We start from the raw sequence: 25,114 nt of genomic DNA on the forward strand, positions 1-25,114 counted from the left end.
TTGTGATATAGGAGCACTGTGAAGTAACATGTACTGAACATGTACCATGGCTAACTACATTGCAAGTCTTTGAATAAGGTCACCTGAGTTACAAATGACAGTCGCTCTAGACCCTTGCGATTGCCCCGCCTATTGTAAACTCCTCACAATTCAGCCCCTGGCTGCGAAGAGTAGTTGGCCTGCCCAATAAAAATAACCATTTAATTAAATAACCTTCCCCTTCCTCCCCATAGGGTGATGTGTCTGTGGTACGGCTGTTTATCGAGTGTGGCGTGTGGAACCTCCTGTGGCACCGTCTGGTCCAGGTGCTCCACATCAACTCACAGACGGAGATGGCCGTGTACGATGTGGAGGGGGAGGAGAAGATCCTGTCTCCACGACGACCGCCCCCTGATTGGTCAGCCATGTCCCCCTCAGGACTGATGGTGATGATGCAGATGGCCACCATTGTGTTTACAAAGGTGAGTATAGAGTACTTGGAAATAAAGCTAAAAAACTTGAAAGTTTACTGTTCAACTTAAATCACACAGAGTTACTTGTAACAACACTATTTTCTATCACCCCTTCTCCCCCAGGAGCCCCACCAGTGTGTACCCCTCCTAGCCAGTGCAGACAGTGTGGTTGTGTTGTGTCTGGCCACTTTGCTCTCAGATTTCTTCCTGGCTGAACTGGCACAAAGGTAAGGACAGAGCTTTCATTATAGTCACTGAAAATAACCAAATCCTAACACCCCCAAATCTGAAAAGTTTGAACTATCTAACTGCTTGTAATGAATGTCGATTTAGGTTAGACATCCAGGTAATATGGTATGCCAAAAATTAGTTACTCATGCAACTGGATATGGTTTTGGAAATAGTCAGACGTTTCTACTGCTATGCAGTAGTTTTTGTCAGTGACACTGAAGAGATCTTGTTGGAGAGGATAGTTGACTGGAATGTCTGACCGTTTCCAAAACCATATCCAGTTGCTTTGAGTAACTACATTTTGCTTGTGATGAAGCCAAGACCAGTGTAATTATTTTATCCAGATATCATGAAATACATTGGGTAGAATAGTGAGAATTGTGACATCGATAAATGTAAAAATGCAAAAATTGTATTTTTTACTGTGCCAGCCCTGGTGATGAGGACTCCAGCCCCTCGGACAGGGTCATTGACCTCATCCTGCAGGTGACCCAGCTGTTCTGTTTCCCGTTTGCTGTGGACACTAACGACACCATCCTCTCAGAAACACTCAGGTGAGGTGGTCTTCTTCAAGTTGGTTATTTTTTGGCACACATACATGTGTGATGTAGATGAGAGATCAATGACAAAGTATACTTTAGTCTTTACATTGTAGACCTAAAAAGTAATGATGTTAGTCAGAAATGTTGTTAATTCGTTAGGGTAACAATCATTACATTAGTATTTCTTGTATGAATATTCACAAGATATGCTCACTTATGCAAACTACTTACAGTGAATGTTTGCTATTTTGCTGCTGTTACATATTTCTCTGGATGGATAGCGAGTGAGTATTGAGAAATGCTTTATTGGTTTGCTATGGTTGGTATGGGAATCTTGCCAGTGACTCATGGTCTGATGTTTTTAGATGTTGGGGTACACTTTGTATGATAGATATGGGAATCCTGCTAGCATTTCATTCATTCATTTCTGAGTTTGGGCCAAGGTAGACCAGCTTCGTGTCATGGGAAACATTTGATGTAGCTGAAAGTTGACCAAACTTCATTCCGTAATCAGGAACTGTTAAGGAAAATTCTCAAATGTCTATAAGTGTGATTACTGAAGCTACAAAATATTGTATGACATTTCATAAAACTGTTAGTATCTTTTATCAAGACAGAAATTGAATTTGAGATCTCAATAAGATACTTAATTGGAAAGTAAAGTACATTGTATATCTATCATATATTGTATCTAATCTGAACTAAAACATTTGTTGTAAAAACTTGACACTAACATCTGCCATGTTTCAGGTGCGTACGTGAGGTACAGCTGGTGCCGCAGCTGTTGTTGGTGTCCAGGCGCTACCTCAAGCTGCACTTACTGGAGATGCCGATAGGTGGGGCATGAGAACATTTTACAAGCAATTTGTGTGTGCTTCTTTCTTCTTGTCCTTGTCATCCTGTCGGACTATCAGTTCACTGACAGATGGACTCGGCAATGTGCAACCAGACCCGCTGCACTTCTGCACAGTCTGCCACAGGTTGGGCATCTGAAAGCACTTGTGTACGGATTTTGCCTCTTATGCCTTCTAGCTGCTTCCTTCATCTCTTTGTTGGCACCTTGATGCAGCACGGTCTTGTGTGTGGAAAACTGTTAATATCAACTTGCCTGGGGTGATTACTGATGGGAAACATGAAACAAACATTTTCATTTTTTTTAACAAACTAAATCTTATTTTAGTGTCTTGATTTTGCATTTGAATCAGAACAAAACAATGTCAGGACAAATCCTCAGCATCCTCTTAAACATAAAGTCTAGCTTGCCGACATGTAAGCCAGCTTTTGGTAAGTTGGTTGACTAATTGTTATGATAATGCATTGATTTGCTTTACAGGACTTGTGAGCAGGCTGATTCTGGGCGACACTCAGCTCATTCCACAGTTTGTCATCATGGTACAAAATACAGAGGTAGGTGAACCATCCCTGCAAACATACTGTATTACAGGTATACATGTGTACCAATCTGTTTTGTAGAATGACAATTAGCTATATATAAGACTACCATTAGTGCTTTGGCACATCTTGAACTCAAGATGCTCTCCCGAGTACTACAATGAACTATAAGAATTGTGTGGGTTGCTGTTTTTCTCCATATTTCCTCACATGTAATCCTGTCCACCACTCTCCTGCCTTCAGTCCACAGGTTTTCTGGTTCAGCTGCTGTCATCAGAGGCTCCTGTTTCAGTGACAGCTGATGTGCTGTCTGTGTGCTGTCACATCGCCAGGAACTCTGCTGATCACATGGACTTCATGAAGACACTGCTCATGGGACAGAAAGGTACAGGACAGGTGTACATTGCTACTTTTTTTTGTTTTAGCTTTGTAGTTGAAGTACTGACAGCAATGGTTAGGGAGAGTCTTGAATGTTGTTTCAGTTCAAATTTATGGACATCAAGTAGCAAAAGTTAATTTATAAAAAAAGAAACTCACAGGCATGTAAAGAATTTCAGCTGCCTTTGACACTTTGCTGGAACCATGTGCTTCTAAGGTCTTGTGTTTGAAGTTACATGTATCGGTCATTTATCTTAAGCATTTCCATAGCTACAGGTTTCAGTTGAATGAAAGGTTGGCCTCATCTTCCACAGGTGACTACAGCACACTGCTATCCCTCCTGACCCACACCTCCCCAGTGGTTCAGTCCAGAGCATGCAGCCTTATGGGTAATCTTCTCAGGCACTCAGACGACTTCTACAAAGTGCTGAAGGCCAGGTAATGTCTTCCTTGTTTCATTTTGTTCAGTTTTAATGTATAGCTTCTGGTGATAAAGAGCTGTTGACTCCTTTATATGGAGTTACTGGCAAATTTAAGTAAGATATCCCCACACCTGTATAAAATACATCACCACATAAACCAAATCATACACTTGTAGTTGACAAGCAAAACTTAAGAGTGCAATGCAAGAGATGAAGTTTATCAAATTTGTTATACTGCATATTCTAGAATTGAAAGTGACCAACATTACGTATGCATCTCTTTAACAGCAGTTTTAAGCTGTATCTAATAGATGTATTTTTTTCCGCAGGAAACAGTTAGTGGAACGACTGATCACACTTCTTAAAGACAATGACACAAACGTCAGAAAGGTTGGTACACTTGCTTCATTTATATCCCTGAACTTGTGCAACTGAAAAAAGATGTACCAAAACATTATTGATTTATTACATTTGTACAAAATGCATTGTTGTCTGATTTGTTGCAGTGTGCTTGCTTGGCTGTGGGGAATGCAGCACATCACAATGGGACCCTGTACAGTGTACTGGGAACAGCTGTACCACAGTTAGTCAGTCTGTTGAACGACAATCTGGCCAGGACCAGGGCAAATGCTGCAGGTGAGGGAATGTTTCCAAATCAGGAACATCCGCAGGCTGTATGTCATTGGGTAGTTTCGTTTTTAGTATCTAATATCACACAAAATCTCATCATGTAGTTAGTAGGTAAGTTTTTTTTCTTGGCATAAAAAAATCATAGCAAATATAACTTAAAACAGTGCTGATGTGAATCACAATTATCTTTCTGCTAAGCATTTCAAACAATAGATATGATTGAGATTTTGTTTCTCTTACAGCTGCACTTGGTAACCTATCCAGACATTCCTCTTCACTCTGTGTACCACTCATCAAGAACAAGGCTCCACACAGGTGAGTGGGTATAATATTTTCAACCATTTTTCTTTCATTTTAGAAATTTTGCTACTTTCTGTTCTCTGATGCAATGCTTTGTTGCAATTGAAATCAAATTACATTTATTGAGAGCAATCTTTTCTCCAGACAAAGGCTGTAAGTGAAGATATATGAAAACTTAACTAAGGAATTTCATTTCCAGACTACTGGAAGCTGTCCTCCATGACAACCAGGTCACAGTTCAGGAGTCGGCAGCCATGTCCCTCAGGACCATGTGTCACCGGCGGGAGCTGAAGGAGGTCCTCGTTTCTCTCAAGGCTCCAGACAAGCTGTCCTCCATGGCACAGGGAGCGCGAACCTCCACCGTGTCCACCCCGGGGAGTCGGTACTCCGTCAGCTCTGGGAGTCACAGAAGTGCGAGCACCGTGGCTCAACACTGTCTCAAACTACAAAGACTTCTCACATAGTTATTATAAACCTATTCTCTAGCTAAATCTCTTTTGCATATCAATTCACAGCTAGGATGTAAAACTCTCTCCAACAAAATTTCTGCAGTGTCCGCACACCGGATGGTTGATCAAAATCATATCCAGTTGCTTAAGTAACTGCTTTATGGCATATCTTATTACCTGGATGTCTAACCTTCATCGATGTGACTACTATTAAACCTAATCTTACAATACATATCACATCTTTCAGTATATCAAAACCAAGGCAGCTAGAAATCACCACTTGCACCTGAACTTTTCTCAAATAAGATTTGACCAGAAAAATTGTGAATACATATGTCATACTTCTCAACAGAACAATCTGTCATTCAGTGAGTAATGTTTTCTGAAGGTTTTGAGACTCAGATTTCCGTCCATTGTAGTATTGTATGAAAATTATTATATGAACTTCTTTACATTCTGCTTTGAAGACAATCACAGAGTTATCATACTACATGTAAGTGGAAGCACCAGTGTGATTAGTGTTGTATTTTTGGGGTGCTAGCTTTGTATGTAGTTAAGGCGTGAGTCACTGGCTATGTCAATGTTGTGGAAAATGTTTGGTCAAGGAGCTTTTATCAGTAAAAAAATAAAAGCTCCTTGGTTTGGTGTTCTGAATTCACGGAAAATTTTTGTGTAAGTTATTGCATTGGATGTGTACTTGCTGTAAATATTGGTCAATACATTCAAGAAAAAATAAAAAATTCAAGAACTTTGGTGATAAGATTGAAAATTAAGATAAAGATTTTTGTTAGAAAATTTATCTATTGTGACCTTGTCTTTCTTGTTGTACATGAGTTTACAAACTACTTCCTTTTGAAAAAGTAAGACTCCTACATTCACTGCATCTTACTAACTTTGACAAGAACTTTACCAAAGGCAAGCTATCTCAGACAGACTCCCCCTCACAATGTTGAAACGGCAAGCTATTTCAGACTCACACTCACAATGTTCAAACGGCGATCATGAAGTACACCTTTGGTGTAAGGGGTAGGAAGGCAACTGTTAGAACCAAGGACGTTATATCAAGGACGTAACGGTAGGCATGTCACACCAAAATTTTGGTTAAGGTTAAAGTTGCTGAAACTGCTTTCAAATTACAGATCAGATTCTTCTGATTACAATGCTTTTTATTGTGTTGAAATCCGACGATGTTGAAATTTTCTAGAATTTTTCAAAGTTGAAAAGTTGGACGTTTTTATTAGAAGAGGCTTATCTATTAGCCCTATGGGAACAGTTGACCTCGACATGGCACCGAAAATGACCACAAGCACACAGTTATTTACACACTTTTTAATGTATCTTCCAAACGCTTTAACAAATGTTCTTCAAATTTTCAGCACATGAAGATAATATTACTGGACAGACTATAATATTGTTTTCTCGACATATCATCATTACTTTGTATTAATTAATCCTAATTAACCCTAATTAATCTACTCATCCACAATAGTACCATTCAATTAATATGCATTTCTTAAACATGCTACAAGCTTAAGAAAGAACTTCACGTTTCTAATTCAAAGTAAGACTAATCATTAAAAAATGAAGTATTTTTGTAGTTTTCATTAATTACAAAATATGCAAATGAGGGTTATTACCCTAAAGTACTTCCAACAACACATGTAATTGTATCACTTGTCCATATTTGAATTACATGTTCCCTGAAATAAGAATAGACAGTGCTAACCTATATTGCATGTTGACGTAAGTACAGGAATGTATCCACACAGGAACATCAATAAATAATTAAGAATTTATGCTAATTAGCAAAATGCTAATGATACATATATGGTGAAAACTATCCACACATTGGCTTTTAAAAATTTAATCACATTTATGTTGTAGGCATACTTACATGGGTTGTACAGATGTAAATTGCATGTTACTTTAAAGAACTTTTAACAATCAAATGCTTAATTAGCAGTTGTCCTAATTAACATCGTAATTAATGACATCAGTAATAGTAAGTGCTAATTAGTATGCATACATGTTTTACCCATTCTAAAAAATAACTGTTTAGTTCAAGTAACTTTCTGATTATTATTAGTAGGTTGCTTTTCTATTCAGTTTCTCTTAACTTAGCTTTTCTTCTTTAAAAATCAAAACAATAAGATCAAATAACTTTCAATGTTCGTCACCAATTATTGCAACTCCAAACATGTCGTGTCTAAACTTGATCTGTTGTCTCGGTGTCTGCAGCCTTGTCTCTGGTGAGCAGTTTTGACACGTCTCTAATTTGCTGTTTCCGCTGATCTGCCCAGGATATGTCCCTTTTGTGTCAACTAGAAAATTAAAAATGATCTCGAAATTAATACCATGCAACTGAAAAAATTCCGATTGAGCATGGCGATAACGTGTCTGCACGCAACATATCATAATACGATAGTGAAACGTTTTTTTTGGTTACAAAATATGCCACATCATCGGTTATGAAAGGTATTCTACACAATACATAAAATATGTTGCCATTCTGTGGTCAAATAGCGCAGAATTTATGATGATATGTTGAATTTATAGCGCAGACAATGTCCGCGGACGTCCGTGATGTCACGCCCCCCTCCCCCTCCACGGCCGTGCGCGGGCTGCCAAAAAAACTCTCAAATCGCATCGCTAAAGCCACAAGCCAAACTCGCGTAAATAGAAACAGAAACTACACCATGATTAGCGCAATATATCTATATTTGTCACTGTGTATGAACAAAATTGCTAAATTCAAGAAAAATGGCAAAAATATCCACTTACTTTCGGAGGTTTCCCTACTCTGGCCCATAACTTCCGCCAGGAATGACGTAGCAAAATTGTGCAACCACTGGAGTGAACCTTGATCTCTGCCCTTTCACCTGGAATCATTCCCAGAGTTCTCCGATGCCACCCGATTCATATACCATCACACGGTAGTGATCGTATGATGGTGGTTGAGCATCACACGATGGCCATCGGTATAAGGTACTACCTCCGTACCGTGCGGTATACCATCACGCGATGGTGATCCGTGATGGTGTGGCTGGTATAGCGCAGGGGTCATTGGAGAGGGTCAGCCCGGGTCAGGAAACAAACAAAATGGCGGCGAATGATGCAGCTGCCCGCGACGCGCCGAATTGAGGCTTCAAATCTCATCTTGCATTAACATTTGAATCTTGAAATGCACTGCAAGAGATAGATCTGCTTGTCAGGATCACACTGACACCTTTGATCGCCTCATCTGATCGGTTGGGACTGTTATATTGAATTTTTCTGTGACCATGTGTTATGCCTCAAAATGGCGCGTCATGTGGATTGCCTGACACGGATTTGAGAAAGGTACTAACGTTAGTAGTAAGTCTGTGTCTGACCTGCATGTCTTTGCTGCTCTCTTTACTGTCTGTCAATGTTTTGTTTGTTCCACTGAAAAAAGGGTCTGTAATTTGTAAAGCTGATAAGCCATTATGTCTCGTGGTGTAGTCGAATAATTTCATAATAGTTTTTTAATACCATCAATCCATATCATTCATGATTCAAACCATTTTCTCCCAAAAAATTCCACTACCATCAGAGTTTAAGTTAGCAGGTCTGTAGTTTCTCTTAGACTGAACTTCTCAATTTATGGCACATCTTTGCTCAATTTTCAGCTGCTTTATTATGGCAAAAAAGTATGCATTCATGCATCCAATGTTAATTATCATATGATCAAATTAACCTGGCCTTGCTAAAGTAGGTTGAATCCATTGAAGGAAAAGCATATTTCAATCACGTTTCCACTTTGCCTAATCACCACACAACTCCTTTCTTGTGGTTAGGATTTGGTGCTCTCACCGCCAAGGCCCGTGGTGTGGGAACCAGTGAAACAACCAGAGGGGCGAGTAGAACAGAAAGAAACATGCCGCCACCCGGGGTCGAACAGATCACAGATCGCAGATCACTAACCGAACGTGCAAACCGGTTTTCCAAGGCTTAAGCCGTTAGGCGTCTTCGGTTTAGCAGTCCTTGAACACAACATTTACCGTTACACACCTACAACAAAATAAGTGTCTACTCGCAAATAGAAAAATTGTCTGTTGGGGTAGATGACAAGTGGTATTAGTCCATCCTGACATTCAACTTGTGTTATTATAATAAGAAATGTGCAGGGTCAGCTTCTACAAGGAGACTTGTATTGCTTACACTGTACTGCTTATATTGTACACTTTTGCCTGACCGCACCAGTAATCAGAACCTTCAATTGGATTGAATCAAATCACAGTTTATTTAGCAATTTTCTGTCTTGGGAATAAATCAATCTTCTATACCACAGGTTAGGCTACAAGAAGAAGATTCATCATCATCATCATCCACTGTATTTGCTGAAACATCCTGCTGCTGAATTCAGTCTTCTTCATTTCCTCCACTGCATCTTGCATCCTGCAAGCTCCCTTACCCTCTCAGAATTCTGTGCTTCAGGTCTACTTTCAGCCGCTGAGCAAGTTGATGCAGTGTCTTCCTTTGCGTGCCTTGTCTCTGCTTGAGCCTAATTTTGAGAATTCTAGGACTTTCTGTGCAGGTGTGTCTTGTGGCAGTATAAGGATGTGTTCAAACATAGACCCACCTAAGTTGCTCAACTTTGCAGATTCTGTATACTACTAGTAGTATAAAGAAGAAAATTGATGGACAATATCAATGTGTTATCTTGTCTTAAATTTTTAGATGGCGAAAGTCAAAAAGGACATTAGGAATTTTCGTGGGAGGACCCCCTTTGTGAAGAAGACTTCAGTTAACTCAGCAGATGGCAGGACAACTGTGAGTCGCATTCCCTTGCTAGGTACCCAGCCTGAAGCACAAGATTCACAAGCCAGCACATCAGCCACTGCCGAGCTTCCTGTTATACCTGTACCAGCTGCAGACCCAGAGCCTACCCTGCCACAAACACAGACAGCATACTGTAAACAAAAAACCCGTGAACTAGAATCCTGGAACAAAGTAAGGGATCTTGTGTATCAAACCAGCGTGGAGCTGGCTTCACCAATCTCCTTTATCTGCACCACATGTCGAACGGTCGAGGAGAGTCTGATTTTCAGGTGCAAGGAATGTGGTCCTGTGGCTATGTTCTGCATAGAGTGTCTGAGGGAGCAACATAAAGACCATAAGTCCTTCCATGTTCCAGACAAGTGGGAGGTTTGTGGTTATTCAACTACATTAGTTGACAGTGCTGTAAATGCAGAAACTTTCGTGGTGATTTTTCTTCGCGGTCTTTGCAGTGGCCACTTAACCATGAACACGGCACCCCCTTCTCACTACATGTGTCACTGTGTACTATACAGTATTACAATAATGAAATCTTTGAGATGCTCACTATGGTGAAGACACGACTACTCACACAAGTAACACAACACAATTTGAGTTCGCATTCATTCATTTCTCCATACAACGTACTGTATGTATAACACTATGTATATCGGTGCAGAGTAGATATGATTGTTTGGGGTCTCAATTTGAGGATGAGTACCCTCAAGTTAGAGGCCGTCTCTTCCAGCAAATACATATGAAGCAGAAAAGCCGTGTAGGGAATGAAGGGTATCCCTCTAGCTTTAAGAACAACCGACTTTCAGTTTCTCACACTCTGTACTTTTCATAATTTTTGGGGTAGAAAGTTTTGTCAAAATTTGGAATTTTGACGTGGAATTAAGACCATCACCTTAATTTAGTCTGAAAATGACTGGTATTGTCGGAAAGAGAATATCCCTATGTTTAATCAAGCCAAAAAAGCCAAAAATAAATCACGTGGCATAATCTGCAGCACTTTGGGCTCAGGCCCAAGAGGTCCCGAGTTTAAAATTGCGAAATTAAATCCCTGCAAACTTAAATGCATTTACAGTATTGGCTGTGTTTGGGCTGTGTTCATTTTAAAACAAGTTTTCAGATGCTACTGGTTTCCTAAAGTACATTAACTATAAGATGTTCCCAAGGTTCAGAATACCTGGTTGCCTAGTTTTGTTTTGCCTATATTGTAAATGCATTTAAGTTCGCGGGGACTTAATTTTGCAGTACTGTACTTAGTCACATACTGTAATGGAAAACCTGGACAGGTTGCTCGGCAAGGGTGCTACAAACAGACAGAACAGTCCATTTGTGACCTTTGCAGTGCTGGCATAATCAACTGTCACTGATCTAACCATATCTGCCCTCTGGATATGGTACTCCTTTTCCACCATCGTTTGATACATTAGAGAAATGAATGAATTTGAACTAAAAAAATGTATTGTACGTACTAGTATTCTTGCGTCTTCACCATGGCAAGTACCTCAAACATTTCGTTATCATACCATGACGATTTATAGTACGTGCATGTAGCAAGACGCCATAGGCAGAGCAAGTAGAAGACAGGAGGAAAATTTTTGCGGTGGTTTTGAGTTCGTGGCCACAGCGAAAACTGCGAACATAAAGCCACCATGAAAGTTTCTGCATTTACAGTGTTTAGTTTTGCGTGTGTCAAGCTCATGTAGTGCATGAGTTTGAAACTAAGTAATATTTTAGATTGATATGTATGGAAAACAACACAGGGTATTCCGTTTTGCCCTGTGTACGCCATGAGGGCATTCTGACTCGGGGTGGGCGAATGGGTGTGGGTTTTGGGGGGACGGAGGGCGGTACGGAATACCCTGTGTTGTGTTATCTATATCATGCAAATCTGTGGAAACTCAACTTTATCACACAAAAAAAGAGCAAAATATATGACATCGATACACATAACAACAACTATTTGTCAATTTGAACAAAAGAACGTACTGCAAGTCTGTCAGTTTAGCTCGAGAATACACGCAAGCGAGTTAGAATCATTCAAACCTAACTATGGAGCCCTGGGCCTTACCGTAAAGTACAGACCGGTCGGAACACCACTTTAGAGCATAAATTGGCCAGTGTATGATTTAAATGTATCTATCTGAAACTGAAGATGTTGTACTTGAAGCAACCTGAACTGTCCACTGTCACCTTGCTTAGGGCTGAGGTTGCCCTCTGGACACTCTGACTATAAATAGTATAGATATTATTTTGGACCCCGTGCACCATTTTTGTCAGAAAAATTGACTTTTAGTTTACTTACAATGTTGGTTTGCTTTCTTAAATCTAAAACCTCAGTTACATACTACTAGTAATATACAGTATAATTTTCCCATTGACACAATCATGTCCGTAGTGACCACATGACCAGATATCAGCAGTTTTTTGTGATCTTCTTTAGCAGTTTTGATCATGTTTTTTTTGTGTGCATATTTTGTTTATTGACCTCATGCTTAAAGTCATTTTACATCCTATATTTTAACGTTCATGAAAAAGTATCTTTCATATCGCAGGGTACCTTCTTCCGTCCCTATCATCTGAGCCATACCCTGCATCTGCCCCATCATGCTGACTGTCCAACAAGGTACTGCAAGTCAGTCAAGGTGTTTGATCCTGCAGGTAAGCAACGCTCAAAGCAATGCTCAACTCCCTGAATGTAGTTTTCATACTGTATTGTATACAGTACAACTGGAACCTTCCAAGTTCCATTGTCTTTTCAACACCTTGCCATTCTAGCTATGAGCTATCAGCTGTATTCAAATGAGCTTGTATTCAATGGGTGGTGCCCTAAGTTGTACCCACCCTAATTTTTGCTGATCTTATTATATACATATATAAGTGCACCTTGCTTGTTGCCATTATACTGATTGGAAAGGTAAATAAACCAAGTCAATGCAGACAATTGTTTTTTTCATTCAAAATAATGTTGTTTTTTTCAATAATAATGTTGCTAGTACCAAATCCCTGCTGTCACCGGTCACTACATATTGGCGACTCATTTCCCTAAATATACAAACTCTACCAAGCAGTCACACAACTGACATGCACATAAAGCTCCATAAAACACTACTGAATTATGCCTGATGTTCATCAGTGACTAAGATACACATGTCACAAGTATAAAATTCCCATCATCAATCATTAAGCGATTTTGCAATTTTTGCTTATATTATGCAAATCAGTTCCTCATTTGCATATTTGGTATCTGCTTATATTCCATCAACCATAATTTACATGTATTACATTTAGTCCAGTTATGAAATCAATGAAATTCTGCAATTTTCACATTAATTATGCAAATTAAGTCCTCCTTTGCATAACATGTATATCAATGTGAACATCTTTGCCTGAGCTACCCTCATGCGTAAAATGATGTCAATCTATCATTCTTTTCTGCAGTTATCCTCTTTGGAATGTCTTGACAAAAATGCCCCTGCAGTTCCAAGAATAAATGTTAGGAGGCTGAAACTTGCCCCACTTTGTCATGATGCTGAAAGTACCCAAATGACCATATCACATCCGGGACAAGAGATACATTGAAAAAACTGCTATTATATTACATTCTCATTAAGTATGCAAATGTGCTCCTGTTTTGCATAATTAGTATTTCATTTTTGCACAACATTGTCTAAGGTACCTACATATTAAAAATCATGGAAATCCGTTGTTCCCTTCTTGAGTTATCGTCTTCAGAAGTTCTTGACAAAATACCCCTGCTATCCTTAAACTAGCCGCTAGGGGGCTCAAACTTACGTCACTTATTCCTGAGCACAAGAGCTATGTAACACCCAAAAATTGTGACCATAGCTTGTTCAGAACAAAGCGGAAGTTGCGCTGCAGTACCAAGGGAAGCCGCTAGGGGGCCCAAAATCTAACAATCACCAGCTTTCATCTTGACTACCAACACACTAAGTATGAAACCAATCCATCCAGCCGTTCTTGAGTTATCTTGTTCACAGACAGACAAACGCAGGGTAAAATATAACATCCATGACATTTCATGGAGGCAAATATGATTTTCAAATGTTTGTAGAGTAGAAACTGACAATAGAAGAGCAACATTAACATCACCACCATTTTTGCCGTGAAGGTGACAGTCGAGAGAAAGCTCCAAAGATTTGTTACACTCTAATCAAGTCATACTGTGTATGAAAATGAAACTACATGGAAAGATGTCATGGATGATTCCAGATAATCAGAGTTTTCTTCATGTTGGCGGTGTCATTTTTTCGTAATGATTTGGCTAGGTGGGCCAAATGCATTCAGCCCATTTCCTATGAAAACATCAGCTGGATTGTGCTAGATACAGCCCTCCTCACATGAGACGACAAATACACACAGTCACAAATTTACTGTCAAAAGAAAGCTGAAATATTGTAAAATTTAATTTTTATTTCAGAATCTGTGTATTTAGCTTATCTCTAACTTTTAAGAGTGCTAAAATTTAAGTTCATCTCTGACATTTAAGAGTGCAAAATTTACAAAAACTGAAAAACACTTGTTTAGGTGGGGACTAGGTAGGTTATGCACTGTTAAATTAATTTAGTTGGGAAAATGCAAATTGTCTTTCCTGGTTTAGGTTGCTTTTTTGTACATCCAATTTGTTTTGTTATGTCTTTTTTCAAAACTGAATAAAGATTATATTAAAAAAAAAGAGTGCAAAATTTATAAAAGTGTACCAGTTTGCAGCACATAATGTCTAGATCTAGCGTAGCACAAGCTATAAAAAATCCCAGGCATGGTCATTTTTACTTGCAAGAAATCTGATGTAGTTTGAATTTAAATGACATACTACTATGCCATTTGTAACTGCAGCAAGGATATCCTTACATTATATCAGTTAAAGAACCCTTTGATTAAATCATTTACCATAGTAATGAGACTATATATATATATATATATATACATATGTATATATGTATACATGTGCATACTCCTTGGAGAAATATCAGTACAGGATGTCATGTGCTTCCCCGATAGGCAATTTCCACCATCCATCTCTTCTGGGATAATCAAGCCATATGGAGTTGACCAATTTCAACTATGTTTCCTTTTCTGATAACTAAAAGACTCTTCCATCTTTAGGTCGCCTTCAGTATTTTGAGGTAGCCTTCTGTGACTGTGAGCAGATCAGCTGCACCCTCCTCAGATATGGCTTGTGGGGGTCTACAGTATCAGATCCACAAACTGCCTTTGCCACCTCCCTGCTGGAGTGGTTAGTCATGTTCACCTTAGAGGCACAGGTCTCTGTTGAGGCATTCTGTAAGGCCGTCCGCTACAAGAACAACCTTTCACTCAGTGAGGTAAGGGAAATGCACAATTGTTTGTCATTTCTGAGGATTCCTAGCAACTATCTCTTCATTCAAAACGGTAGCAATAAAACTAGTTTTTTTTTGTAGGATGCATGTTTTGTTGCTTTTAAGTAAGGCCATGTTGATTTGATTATATGGATCACATCCTTTGGGAACCCCAAACTGATGCAAGCATGTTAATGAAAAAAAAGTTGAAATGCAATTTGTCTTCAGTATGCAATCTTATGGAAAGTGGGGGTCACAGTTATGGATACTTTTTGGGCTGTAGTTTTCTTCCATAGTCTCTTCGACACCGAAATTCAAAACAATTGGAGCTTGGAATTTTGGTGGTGCAATATGCTGCACCTGCTTTGTAAATCATTCTGCCTTTGAACTTTCCACTCTAATTGAACTGACCTTCAGTTGTTGTTGTCTTTTTCTTGTCCTACAGACGAACACACTTTACAGGTCCCTTATTGGCCAATCAATTGCTGAGTTTCGACACTTCATGTATAGAGTAAGGACCATGAAAGATTTGTGTCCATTGCTAGATGATGGGACAACCTGCCCGGCATGTCCAAAGGTACCTGGAATATTGAATTTCTTCTTCCTATTTTGAGTCCAGATGTCTTAAGTGATGAAACATCCCACCATGAAACCTGTGATAAATGACGAATATTAGATATTTTTGCCATAGCAATTGGGCAGAATGTTTGCCTTGCATTTGGTAGGTTGATCTTGAGTTTCATCCCTGGCCAAGTCATTTAGCCTCTAACCAGGCTGCCTACGGGGTACGGCTTGTAGAATTTGGTAAAAAACTAACTATTAGCCCGGGGAGTATAACATGTCGCCAGCGTAGTCAGTCTAGTAGAGACTAAAGTCATAGCAACAAGTTTGAAAATGGTACATACTGCTTTCTCTGCTTAGGGCTAAACTTTTGCGAAAGACCTTAAACACACCACTACCATATGCATGAAAAGAAGTCCCTTGTTGTAGTGATTGCTCTTTTGCACACAGAGGTGCCAAACCATACAGGTTGTTTTTTTTTGCCTTTTGTTTATAAACATATAATTTCTAAATACATTGCAATTTCCTTCAGAAGGACGGCACTCAAATAATTGCCCTGGATGGTAACTTTGGATTGGTGAGGAAACAGAGCTCTGGAACCAGCTCTGGACCGCCATTGCATGGGACAACACTTTTCATGGAGGATGATCGTGTGCAAGACTTTGTTGAGAAGTACAAGAAGAAAGACGATGGCAAACAAGTTGAGGAACTGGTATCAGAATTTGTTTTACATGCTTACTTTTCTATATCTCACATTGAAAGACCCTGCCTCAACATGCAATAATCCTCTGGTACACATATGGTGTTGGGTAATAATAGCTTTAAAAGCATTGGGACATATTGGAAGGAGAAATAGAGAGGTTAAACTTCAACTTACAAGGAACATAGCCTGAAAAACAACAGTGACGATCTCCTCTCACTGCCATCTCATGTTTGTATCCTGTATTATTTATCTGTTCATACAAACTTTAGTTATCACTCACTTTTACCTTCACAAAAATTATATGGCACATATATGCTAATAGAAAATTATGGAAGTACACATTATTCAAAATCACTGGCTTTATGGTATATCCAAAGACTGTCTGGTCAATGCATCCTACATTGTACTGTAGCCTCTACTAGCCTGTGACAATGTATGAGGCATTATGTCATCAAAGTTTAGCACAATTTTCTGAGAATAGATATGCATATGATGGGCGTATTGGGCTTTTTTACCCATAATATTTTCTTTCCCTCTAGGATTGCAGCAACTTCAGAGCAGGCAGCATCATACGCTCACAGGGAAAGCAGAAAAAGCTTGATGTTTCTGGGGTGTTTGGAAGTGTATGCCGCCATGAGATTCCTAGATGTTTTCTAAACATGATACACGGAGAACGGTGAGTTTTGTTACATTTTTGTTCTTATCTTAGTCTAGTCAAAAACTTAAGTTAGTCAATTACCTTTGAAAAATGTGTTGAGTGCAATTCCATAGCAGTGATAGCACTGTCCACCCAAAGTAACAGTCAGGCCATCATGTACATTGTAGCCACTCTCTTTCTACTTAAATTGTTATTTGTAATTGTCCCTCTGTTGTTAAAATTGTAGAAGTAGCATACATTTATAATTGGTATTTTCATTGTCATAATGTCTGAATAAAGTCTGACTCAGTCGTGCTTACTGACCTATATGTTGCCATTGCCTGTAGGTTTGCATACCCAGTATGCCTTATAGAAGAGCTGCTGGCAGATGTGGCAGGACGTAACATCAAGCTTAAAGTGATCTATGACATCGCATGCAAACTTCACTCCCATCTCAAGGTACATACTCATGGTAACACCATTGAAAGGATTAATCTTGGTCACTCATGTATCTTTTCATAATTTTTATGCTTCAATGGCTCAAGGTAGCTTTTCTGTATACCTTCATTGGTGCAGGTAATACAAGTATTCCAGATTAGGTACACCAGACAAACCTTACCTTTACCATGATGCTACTTTTACTGTGATACATGTTTAGCTGCATGATATTGCTGTGTTTCAGACAGCTTATATTGTGTGATTTCTTCCTGTCATTTTTAGGTATTTTATCAGTGAACTTTATCCCACTCCATCCCATCCTGTTGTTACATGAAGACATGTACATTTTTGCATGCTTTAGACAAAATGATGCAATTCAGTTTCTTCTAGTTTTTATCTATGGCTGTTACAAGCTAGTCTTTTCCTTTGTTCATCTCAGTGTAATGTTCCTGGGTAAATATGTAGACATAAGATCAAATTATTGTATCTCCATTCTTTGCGTAGAGCTTGGGATGTCAATATTGTGTTGCCTGATGTGTGTACCATGAATTATGAGTGTTCATGGAGTATTCCATACATGTATTTGTAACTTATAATGTGTTTCCTCCATAGAAAACACGCCAGAATGACCTACTGGGTAAGGTGACACTTGCACTGGATGTTTTCCATTCCTACGGCCATAAGACATCATGCCAGGTAAAGTTCATCTTATTGCACAAACTCCATAATGGATAATTTATCTAACATTCAATATGCCAATTGTGTATTTGACAGGCAGGGCTATTAATTTTGCAATAAACTGTTATATTCTTCTTTCACCTTTCTTTATTCACAGCTGAATTACAGCACAAGAAGGCTGCCTGGGTTCGGACTTACTGATGGAGAGGCAGTAGAGCGGATGTGGGCCTTCCTTAGACGCTTCTCCAGGATTACCAAAGAAATGACTCCAACACGCCGTTTAGACTTGCTGACAGATGGGCTGTTACATTATTCGCGCCGGAAGACACTTGATATTGGTAATAGTCTGACTTTCCCATCTGCTGTAATATCCCGAGCTGTTAGTTGCCTTCAGTCTGTTTCATTGCTTATGATTTATCTAAACTACTGTTTCTATTGGTCAACATTTTAGAAGTCGCCCTTGTCAAGAAGAAGCAAAGTGCAGAAAAGGCTGGCTGTGTCGCCAAAGAAGGGCTAGATGCAGTCATGGCTGACGCAAATGGTAGGTGTTTTGCTTTCTGTCATTGGTTTCTGCTATTTTTGCTATGCTGACAATTCTAGAAACAAATGCTGGTACATGCATTTATAATGTTCTTTGCAGGCATAGTTATCCCATGAATTTATTTGTGATCTGTATAATTATGCTTATAACATACATCTAATTCTTGACTGTTTTCAATTACACATGAAGTAGTTTGGGTAGAACATCTCACTTGTAATTATGTACGTCTTATATTTTCACGTAACAACTTCCTCAGTGTCAATGGATGACATCAAGTCATGGGCTCAGAGAGAAAAGGATGTCATCAATACTGAAAAGCAGTCCACCTGTAAGTGTTTTTCTCTGATAAAGATATTAATTCTAAAAACTGACTACATACACGTACATTTGTACTTCTATAAAAGGCCCTTTCAATTCTTTTTCTTTGTAATCTATCAAAGACATCAACCTTTTATTCTATACTCCTTGAATTTAGTAAACGATAACCACCTCTCCTGCAACAGGTCCTTCATGGAATTTAACAGCACTTGTATCTCAGTGTAAAGCTGCCAGTACTATTAATTTCTTCAATTCTTACAAATGGTATAAGTCAAATCGTCTTATTGAATTGAAGCATTGCCATGTTTTAATGACATGATATATGTATATATATGTGTGCATTGAAGATTGCTTATTTATACAATATTTAATGAAGTTGCAAATTGTAAATCATGGCAATGAATTATTTTTATGCTTTGTTTCATCACTTGATATTCGTGCTATTAGTTGTTACCAGTGATTGTTCTCATAAAAAACAGCATACATATGCTTAGTCACCTTTTCATCATGTTATGTAGCAAAAGAAGACAAGTGGAAAACTTTGTATGTGACAAAGTTGCTTCAGTTAAAGACAGTGCGGTGAGCATCTCTATTCCATCTTTGTCATTGGCTATTTAATTCAATTTCTTACATTGTTAAGATGCACTCTGAATTGTTTCTCAGTCTGATATGCATGCCAGCAGTTGTTGTTTTCTATATCATAATACAAATACCATCACTACCTGATCCTGTTAATGATGCATAGAAGAATGCCCTGTACTTTCATCAACTTGATCTGTTTAATTCATACCAGAAATGAACTGTATGGACACCCATATAACTGTTCCTTAAAATGTATTTATTTTTAGGGAACAGATACTTTCAATGGGGGAGGAGAGTAGCGATGTGGACGTATACCAGTCTTCATTTTTGAAGTATGTATTAATTTTCACTTTCTTATAGTTCTCGCTTAGTCCTTGGAAAAAAATGTTTTGTGTGTTTCCTGATACGCAACTGGCCCTAGAAAAAACTGCCGACCCTAGCCTTGATATTGGGTCGGCCACTGGCAGTGAGCATAATGTTTTTTTCTTCTGATACCTGAGCCTGCTTCCAAAAAAGACAAGTTAATCGTACCTACATACTGAAACAGGAAACACAACACTTTTTTCCTTGGCCTTAGTTATAGTTAGAATACAAGGACCCCATGTTCTACAGAATTCATTGGAGTAATTATCATGTAATGCAAATTTTAGACATTGGTTACATACTTTATGCCTATACACAATGTATGCCTTTCTAAATGACATGTCTTTACACATGGAATTGGAATGCTGGATGATTTATGATTTCACTGATGCTTTATGCAGGAAAGTAGACGTCCTTTTTTTAATATACAGTAGATGCCGTTTAATTATCCCCACTTGCCATCATTTTTGTGCAATTATCCGGATGGTACAATAATGCAGCGTTATCCAGCTGGACCGCGTTGGATTGTGTGGTTATCTGTTGTGCAAGTAATTGGCTTCTACTGTATCTAGACATGTTGGCTAGTTACTAGGCCATTTTGATTTGATTAGATGTATGACATCGATGACATGTACGTGCCTCAATTTTCATCCGTTTAAAAAAAAACTTTTTCAACCATACTGTAAATCGTAGCTGCTAATAAGTAAATATTAAAATGGCAAAAGAATAATGCTGGTAAATGGATACTAATGTTTTAGAATGCCAAAGTCAAAGAAGATGGTAGAAATCAAAAATGAATAATCTATTTTTTGATATACCATACTCTGTGTTTTTCTCTGTCTAGTAATTTGTTAAGCCTTCATGACCACTCAGTTTTTGTGATAAAGCTAACTTTCTTTCCAAACTTCTTTTTCATTTTCTCTAGGCTGGACCAGCAACTGAGTGAACTTGAGCGAACGCACCGCATATCTGCACGTTGGTCAACATCCAGCCACCAATTTGTTGCAACAATGAAAGAGGTTGACTTGGCAGTTAGGTCCGCCCTTTTATCCCGTATGCGTGGCCTTTCGTATGAGCGGTGCTTTTTAACTTCCCTCAAGAGGAAGTATCCTGGTGAGTAGTTTAACACCAGTTAAATGTTGTAACTTGAACAGTTTTTCTTGTACTTCAAACATCACATACTATACACATGATTATAGTGATTATATAGAGATGATACAGCCTTAAGTGCTACTGTCTTAGGATTAGAGATTGTCTTCTTCAATACTGAATGGCAGGGGTCATAGCAGCTATCAGCAGACACGTCTGGTGGTGAAGATGGCAGTGGTCTGTTGTTGGTGCACCTATAAGGAAGGATCAGGAGGTAGCCTTGTGGCTCCTACCTGACCACCGTGTATAATACTTCTTGACTATGACAAAGAAATACAGAATTAAGACAATTTATTCTGATCAGAAACTCAGATTTCAGTTAAGATGTTAATACAGTCCCATGTCTTCCAATATGCAGATGGCCAAGCAATTTCGCTGAAGTTGGCAAGACAACTAACGACAACAAACACAAAGCTCCAAAAGACCGTAGATGAGTACAACGCAGTGGCAACGCAGTGGGAGCCAAAACATCCCAATTTTCCAGTGTCCATCCAGTTTCGGGAGGCAACCGATCCCTCTTGGCAAACCTACTTGTGCCTGGACCCAAATATGTTGGTGAGTTTAGTAAAGATATGTCATAAACTTTTAGATACTCAGGTATCTAGAGGTTGATTATATACCCAGTAAAGAAAGTAGAAGCATGTACATAGATAGCTGACGTGTGTGTATTTAGAATAGACACTTGTTACTTTTCACTGTCTGTATCATTGCAATTAGCCTACGGGCATGGATTTGCAAATAAATATTATTATGTACTGAGTCTCATAACAATATTATGTAGAAAATAATACCTGCTTCTGACTTAAGTGGCCCTTTAATTACACCACTTAAGAAACCAAGCTTACTTGAGTAGATGGTGAATTGCCAAATGCTTCAATATATCAACCATTCTCTTTAAGGACTTTACATTAGCTAATCAATATCCTAGATAAACCTTTTTATCTATGTTTTAGATTAGTATTAGAAACCATGTCTACTGTATTACTACCCTTTGTATCAATATGCCTGTACTTAGCCCGATAGGGCATGAATGTGCAATAAAGGCTATTACTACTTTATTCACTATTATGCACAGTCAGTCAGTCTATAGGCACTTTATGTCTAAACGCAATATTGGAGTGACCTGAAGAACTGATCACTGCATGAATCACTGCATGCAAGATAGTTGATTGAATGTTTGATTTTGGTTCCTGATGTATGCAACACTATTTTGGATAAAAGCTGGACTTATCTGCTGTTTATGTTCCTATTGTATCTAAACAGGAGGAGCCAGGGTTGCCACGGAGTGTTCAGCGCAGGGCAATAGAGCACCTCAATCTCCTGCAGCGAGCAGAAGAAGAGGTGGAGATGGTGCGACAGGAGATGAAGGATGTTTTCAACCACTTCCAGACAGAGAGGGAGCTTGTGGAGGCAGAAATCATGAAGTGTGATGATTTAACAAGTGGAAGAGTAGCAACATTGACCACCCATGTAGTTATGCTTGAAAAGAGACTGGTATCCATGTATGATTTCTTCCGCCATCATGACCCTGACCTAGAACTGCCTACTGTAAAGACAACATACCTCGTACTTTTCCCTTTTAAAAACCCTGACTGCCTTGACTATATATGTGATTCACTGTCAGAAGATGAGAGTGAATGTGATGATGAAGCATTGCCAGATGTTGATTCTTGGATGGATGATGACAATGATTGTGATTAGATAGATAAGTTTATTTTATTACACGTTCTTGGATGATGATTGCAAATAACACCATGAATAACCTAATTCTATGTTTAAGCTATTACTTGTGCAAATAATGTTGATGAGGAATTATTATAATTTCATGTTGCTAGTATGCATATGTTCAACCTCTTCTCACTTCCTATAATGGACATGAATGTATGGACAGCTGTAGTCTATATTGGTCATTCCTGGTCTAATTGCCATAGTAAATATGAGTATATGCAACTTATCTTGTATGAGATTGAAAAGGACATTTCTTTGCTGTATTATGTACAATGTCTTAATTTACAGTATTGGGACATTCTCTGCTGAAAAAGAATGCAGTTATGTCTACCTTTTTAGATTTGGAGTTTGAATTGAGTAAACTAATCCGGAGCTTTTTAGTAGACTTTCTATGCCAAATATGTATAATATGTAGTGTTATGTACATAATCCTCCTACAAGTAGGTAGCTTGACATATATTCATAATGTGTTACAATGTAGGACATGTGGTAACGCTAATGTGATTTGGTAAATCTAAATCGTGCATATGTCCAGACTTCTTTTTGTAACCAGTACAGAGAAAGTGTCCCTTCCGTAGTGGGTTTTGAAATATTGAGAGGTTTTTTTTTTCCAACTGTAAAATTTTACATAGCTGACTTCTTTCATAGTTGTAACAGGAGGCGAGATGTCTTTTGTTGCCCCAAGTTGTCAACATATTAACAGATTCTGTCACGGAGCTGTTCAAAGCAGAAATTGTGTATAGTTTGTATTTAGATTATATTCTACAGGTCCATAATAATGAAGTTGTTACTAAACAATGAAAGCACACCTGTTTGTGACTTATTACTTCCATTTTCTTGTATGTTCATATTCTTTGATGCATAGAATAAAAATCATTCTCGTTTATTATTCGACAGTTAACACCTGTATACAGGTCGCACAACTTATATGGCTTGATTTCTGTGACTGAGCAGAGAAGAGTAAAATGGATTCAGAGTGAAAGTCTCAGACATACTTTTTTTTTACAAAATTTGCAAGTGTCTATCTATTTGATCACAGGGTATTGGCAATTAGAACAGTCAAATTTTGGCAACCTCTTGGGCTCATGAATATGGGTGTTACTGAAACGGACTGTAAATGACACAACATTTTGTGGTGAAATACATCCAGCCAGGGGGCGGGGCACTAGACCTAGCCACGACTGAAACATTAATGCAAGATTACATTTCCTATATTACATTTCCTGATTTTTTTTTATTTCCTTCAAATTTGGCACTCGTATTTGTGTGATCTTACTCAATCCCTTTTCTTTTAATAACTTCCCATTGCGAGAGGGTGATTCGTTTCTGAATTAAGCGCTAAACTTAGGGCACATACATCGTACGATGTACCAACGATAGCATGCATGCCTCGTATACCGCACGGTGATCCCCGTAAATCGAAGGTAAAATCCACCATCCTTAAGTATCCTATGATGTTCACATTTGCCCATCGTCGCACATAATCTCCTAAATATCCACCTAACTGATTCTTCAACCTAGCTGTCGCATACCATAATTTAATTAAAAATAAAATACGTAATTAATTTGTCCTCGCCACGCGAAACTGCAACATTTTTTTTCCATCTCGCCTAAAACACTCAGAAAGATTCCTTTCAAAGTTGGTACACCTATCCATGTAAGCCTATTCAGCCCATGTGTAAATTGCATCTGCGGTAGGACCATTCGTTTTCAAGTTAACAAAATATATATTTCTCTCAACCTTATAACAAAACTTGACGTTTACCATTGAGCGATACCACGAAGAAGTGATTGACTTGTCTTTGACACTGTTATATGAAAGGGTACGTCTTTTTCGTCATATAACAACTTACCCCAACATCATTTCTGTACTGACGGACTGCAGGGGCGCGTTTTAGCACCTGCTCCAAAAGTAAGGCAAAAAGATGACTTATATCTTCCCACTAAGTGGCGATAGAGAAAACCTTTTTACACTACATGTAGATAACCATACCTGCCTTCTGGTGTAAAAATTTCAGCCATGGGCATAGTGCCATTCTTGAGTTAGAGAGTAAAACACAATTCTGCGTGATGCACTCCAAATCTAGCTGCATTTGTCTGTGCGGAACGTTGCAGGTCATATGCGTGCTAGTCTGGCGCGTAACCACAAGTGCGCTTTTTTCGTAGCTAACCTATAACTAAACGTATTTCTTTCAAATTTGGCACACCGCTTTGTGTGAGCTTATATAAGTCGTGTGAGAATTTCCATTGCGAGAGAATCTTTCGTTTTTGAGCTACGTTCAGGTGAAGTTTTGGAGTTTTAATGGACATATATTTCTCTCAACTTTGTAACAAAAGTTGACGTTTCTGCCCAACCACTAAGCGCTACCACTCAGAAACGAAGAAGTGATACATCTGACTTGTCTTTGACACTGTTATATGAAAGGGTACGTCTTTTTCGTCATATAACAACTTACCCCAACATCATTTCTGTACTGACGGACTGCAGGGGCG

General features: G+C 38.6%; 2 protein-coding genes and 1 long non-coding RNA gene across 4 annotated transcripts in view; 2 read left to right on the forward strand and 1 right to left on the reverse strand.

Moving 5' to 3' along the window:
• LOC118426160 (serine/threonine-protein kinase 36-like) overlaps nucleotides 1–5,595 on the forward strand; it is an 18,505-nt gene extending 12,910 nt beyond the window's left edge. The window contains exons 26-37 of the mRNA XM_035835421.1: nucleotides 102–127; nucleotides 234–461; nucleotides 576–679; nucleotides 1,115–1,237; nucleotides 1,976–2,061; nucleotides 2,559–2,632; nucleotides 2,861–3,002; nucleotides 3,310–3,433; nucleotides 3,747–3,807; nucleotides 3,924–4,053; nucleotides 4,290–4,362; nucleotides 4,547–5,595. Of these exons, the coding sequence (XP_035691314.1) occupies nucleotides 102–127; nucleotides 234–461; nucleotides 576–679; nucleotides 1,115–1,237; nucleotides 1,976–2,061; nucleotides 2,559–2,632; nucleotides 2,861–3,002; nucleotides 3,310–3,433; nucleotides 3,747–3,807; nucleotides 3,924–4,053; nucleotides 4,290–4,362; nucleotides 4,547–4,811 (1,436 nt within the window). The 3' untranslated portion in view covers nucleotides 4,812–5,595. The remainder of the gene's footprint in view (nucleotides 1–101; nucleotides 128–233; nucleotides 462–575; nucleotides 680–1,114; nucleotides 1,238–1,975; nucleotides 2,062–2,558; nucleotides 2,633–2,860; nucleotides 3,003–3,309; nucleotides 3,434–3,746; nucleotides 3,808–3,923; nucleotides 4,054–4,289; nucleotides 4,363–4,546) is intronic.
• Nucleotides 5,596–6,109: 514 nt separating this feature from the next.
• LOC118425821 lies at nucleotides 6,110–7,698 on the reverse strand. The gene is made up of 2 exons (XR_004832330.1): nucleotides 7,578–7,698; nucleotides 6,110–7,117 (listed from the first exon to the last, which is right to left on the reverse strand). It is a non-coding gene; the product is annotated as an uncharacterized LOC118425821 (long non-coding RNA).
• Nucleotides 7,699–7,725: 27 nt separating this feature from the next.
• Nucleotides 7,726–23,590, forward strand: LOC118425820. Of its 2 annotated transcripts, none has more exons than XM_035834918.1 (17): nucleotides 7,726–8,135; nucleotides 9,495–9,962; nucleotides 12,140–12,245; nucleotides 14,712–14,929; nucleotides 15,369–15,500; nucleotides 16,017–16,196; nucleotides 16,727–16,863; nucleotides 17,172–17,241; nucleotides 17,875–17,958; nucleotides 18,098–18,278; nucleotides 18,392–18,481; nucleotides 18,738–18,809; nucleotides 19,318–19,378; nucleotides 19,648–19,713; nucleotides 20,670–20,857; nucleotides 21,252–21,448; nucleotides 22,157–23,590. In XM_035834918.1, the coding sequence occupies exons 1-17, from the start codon at nucleotides 8,085–8,087 to the stop codon at nucleotides 22,592–22,594; spliced, it is 2,739 nt and encodes a 912-aa protein (XP_035690811.1). In that variant the 5' UTR covers nucleotides 7,726–8,084; the 3' UTR covers nucleotides 22,595–23,590. The 2 variants fall into 2 exon arrangements, with proteins under 2 accessions (XP_035690811.1, XP_035690810.1); XM_035834917.1 differs by having other exon boundaries at nucleotides 7,727–8,135; nucleotides 17,172–17,283.
• Nucleotides 23,591–25,114: the final 1,524 nt, after the last annotated feature.

This window comes from Branchiostoma floridae, chromosome 11 (assembly GCF_000003815.2).
Source record: "Branchiostoma floridae strain S238N-H82 chromosome 11, Bfl_VNyyK, whole genome shotgun sequence".
Classification (NCBI taxonomy): Eukaryota; Metazoa; Chordata; class Leptocardii; order Amphioxiformes; family Branchiostomatidae; genus Branchiostoma; species Branchiostoma floridae.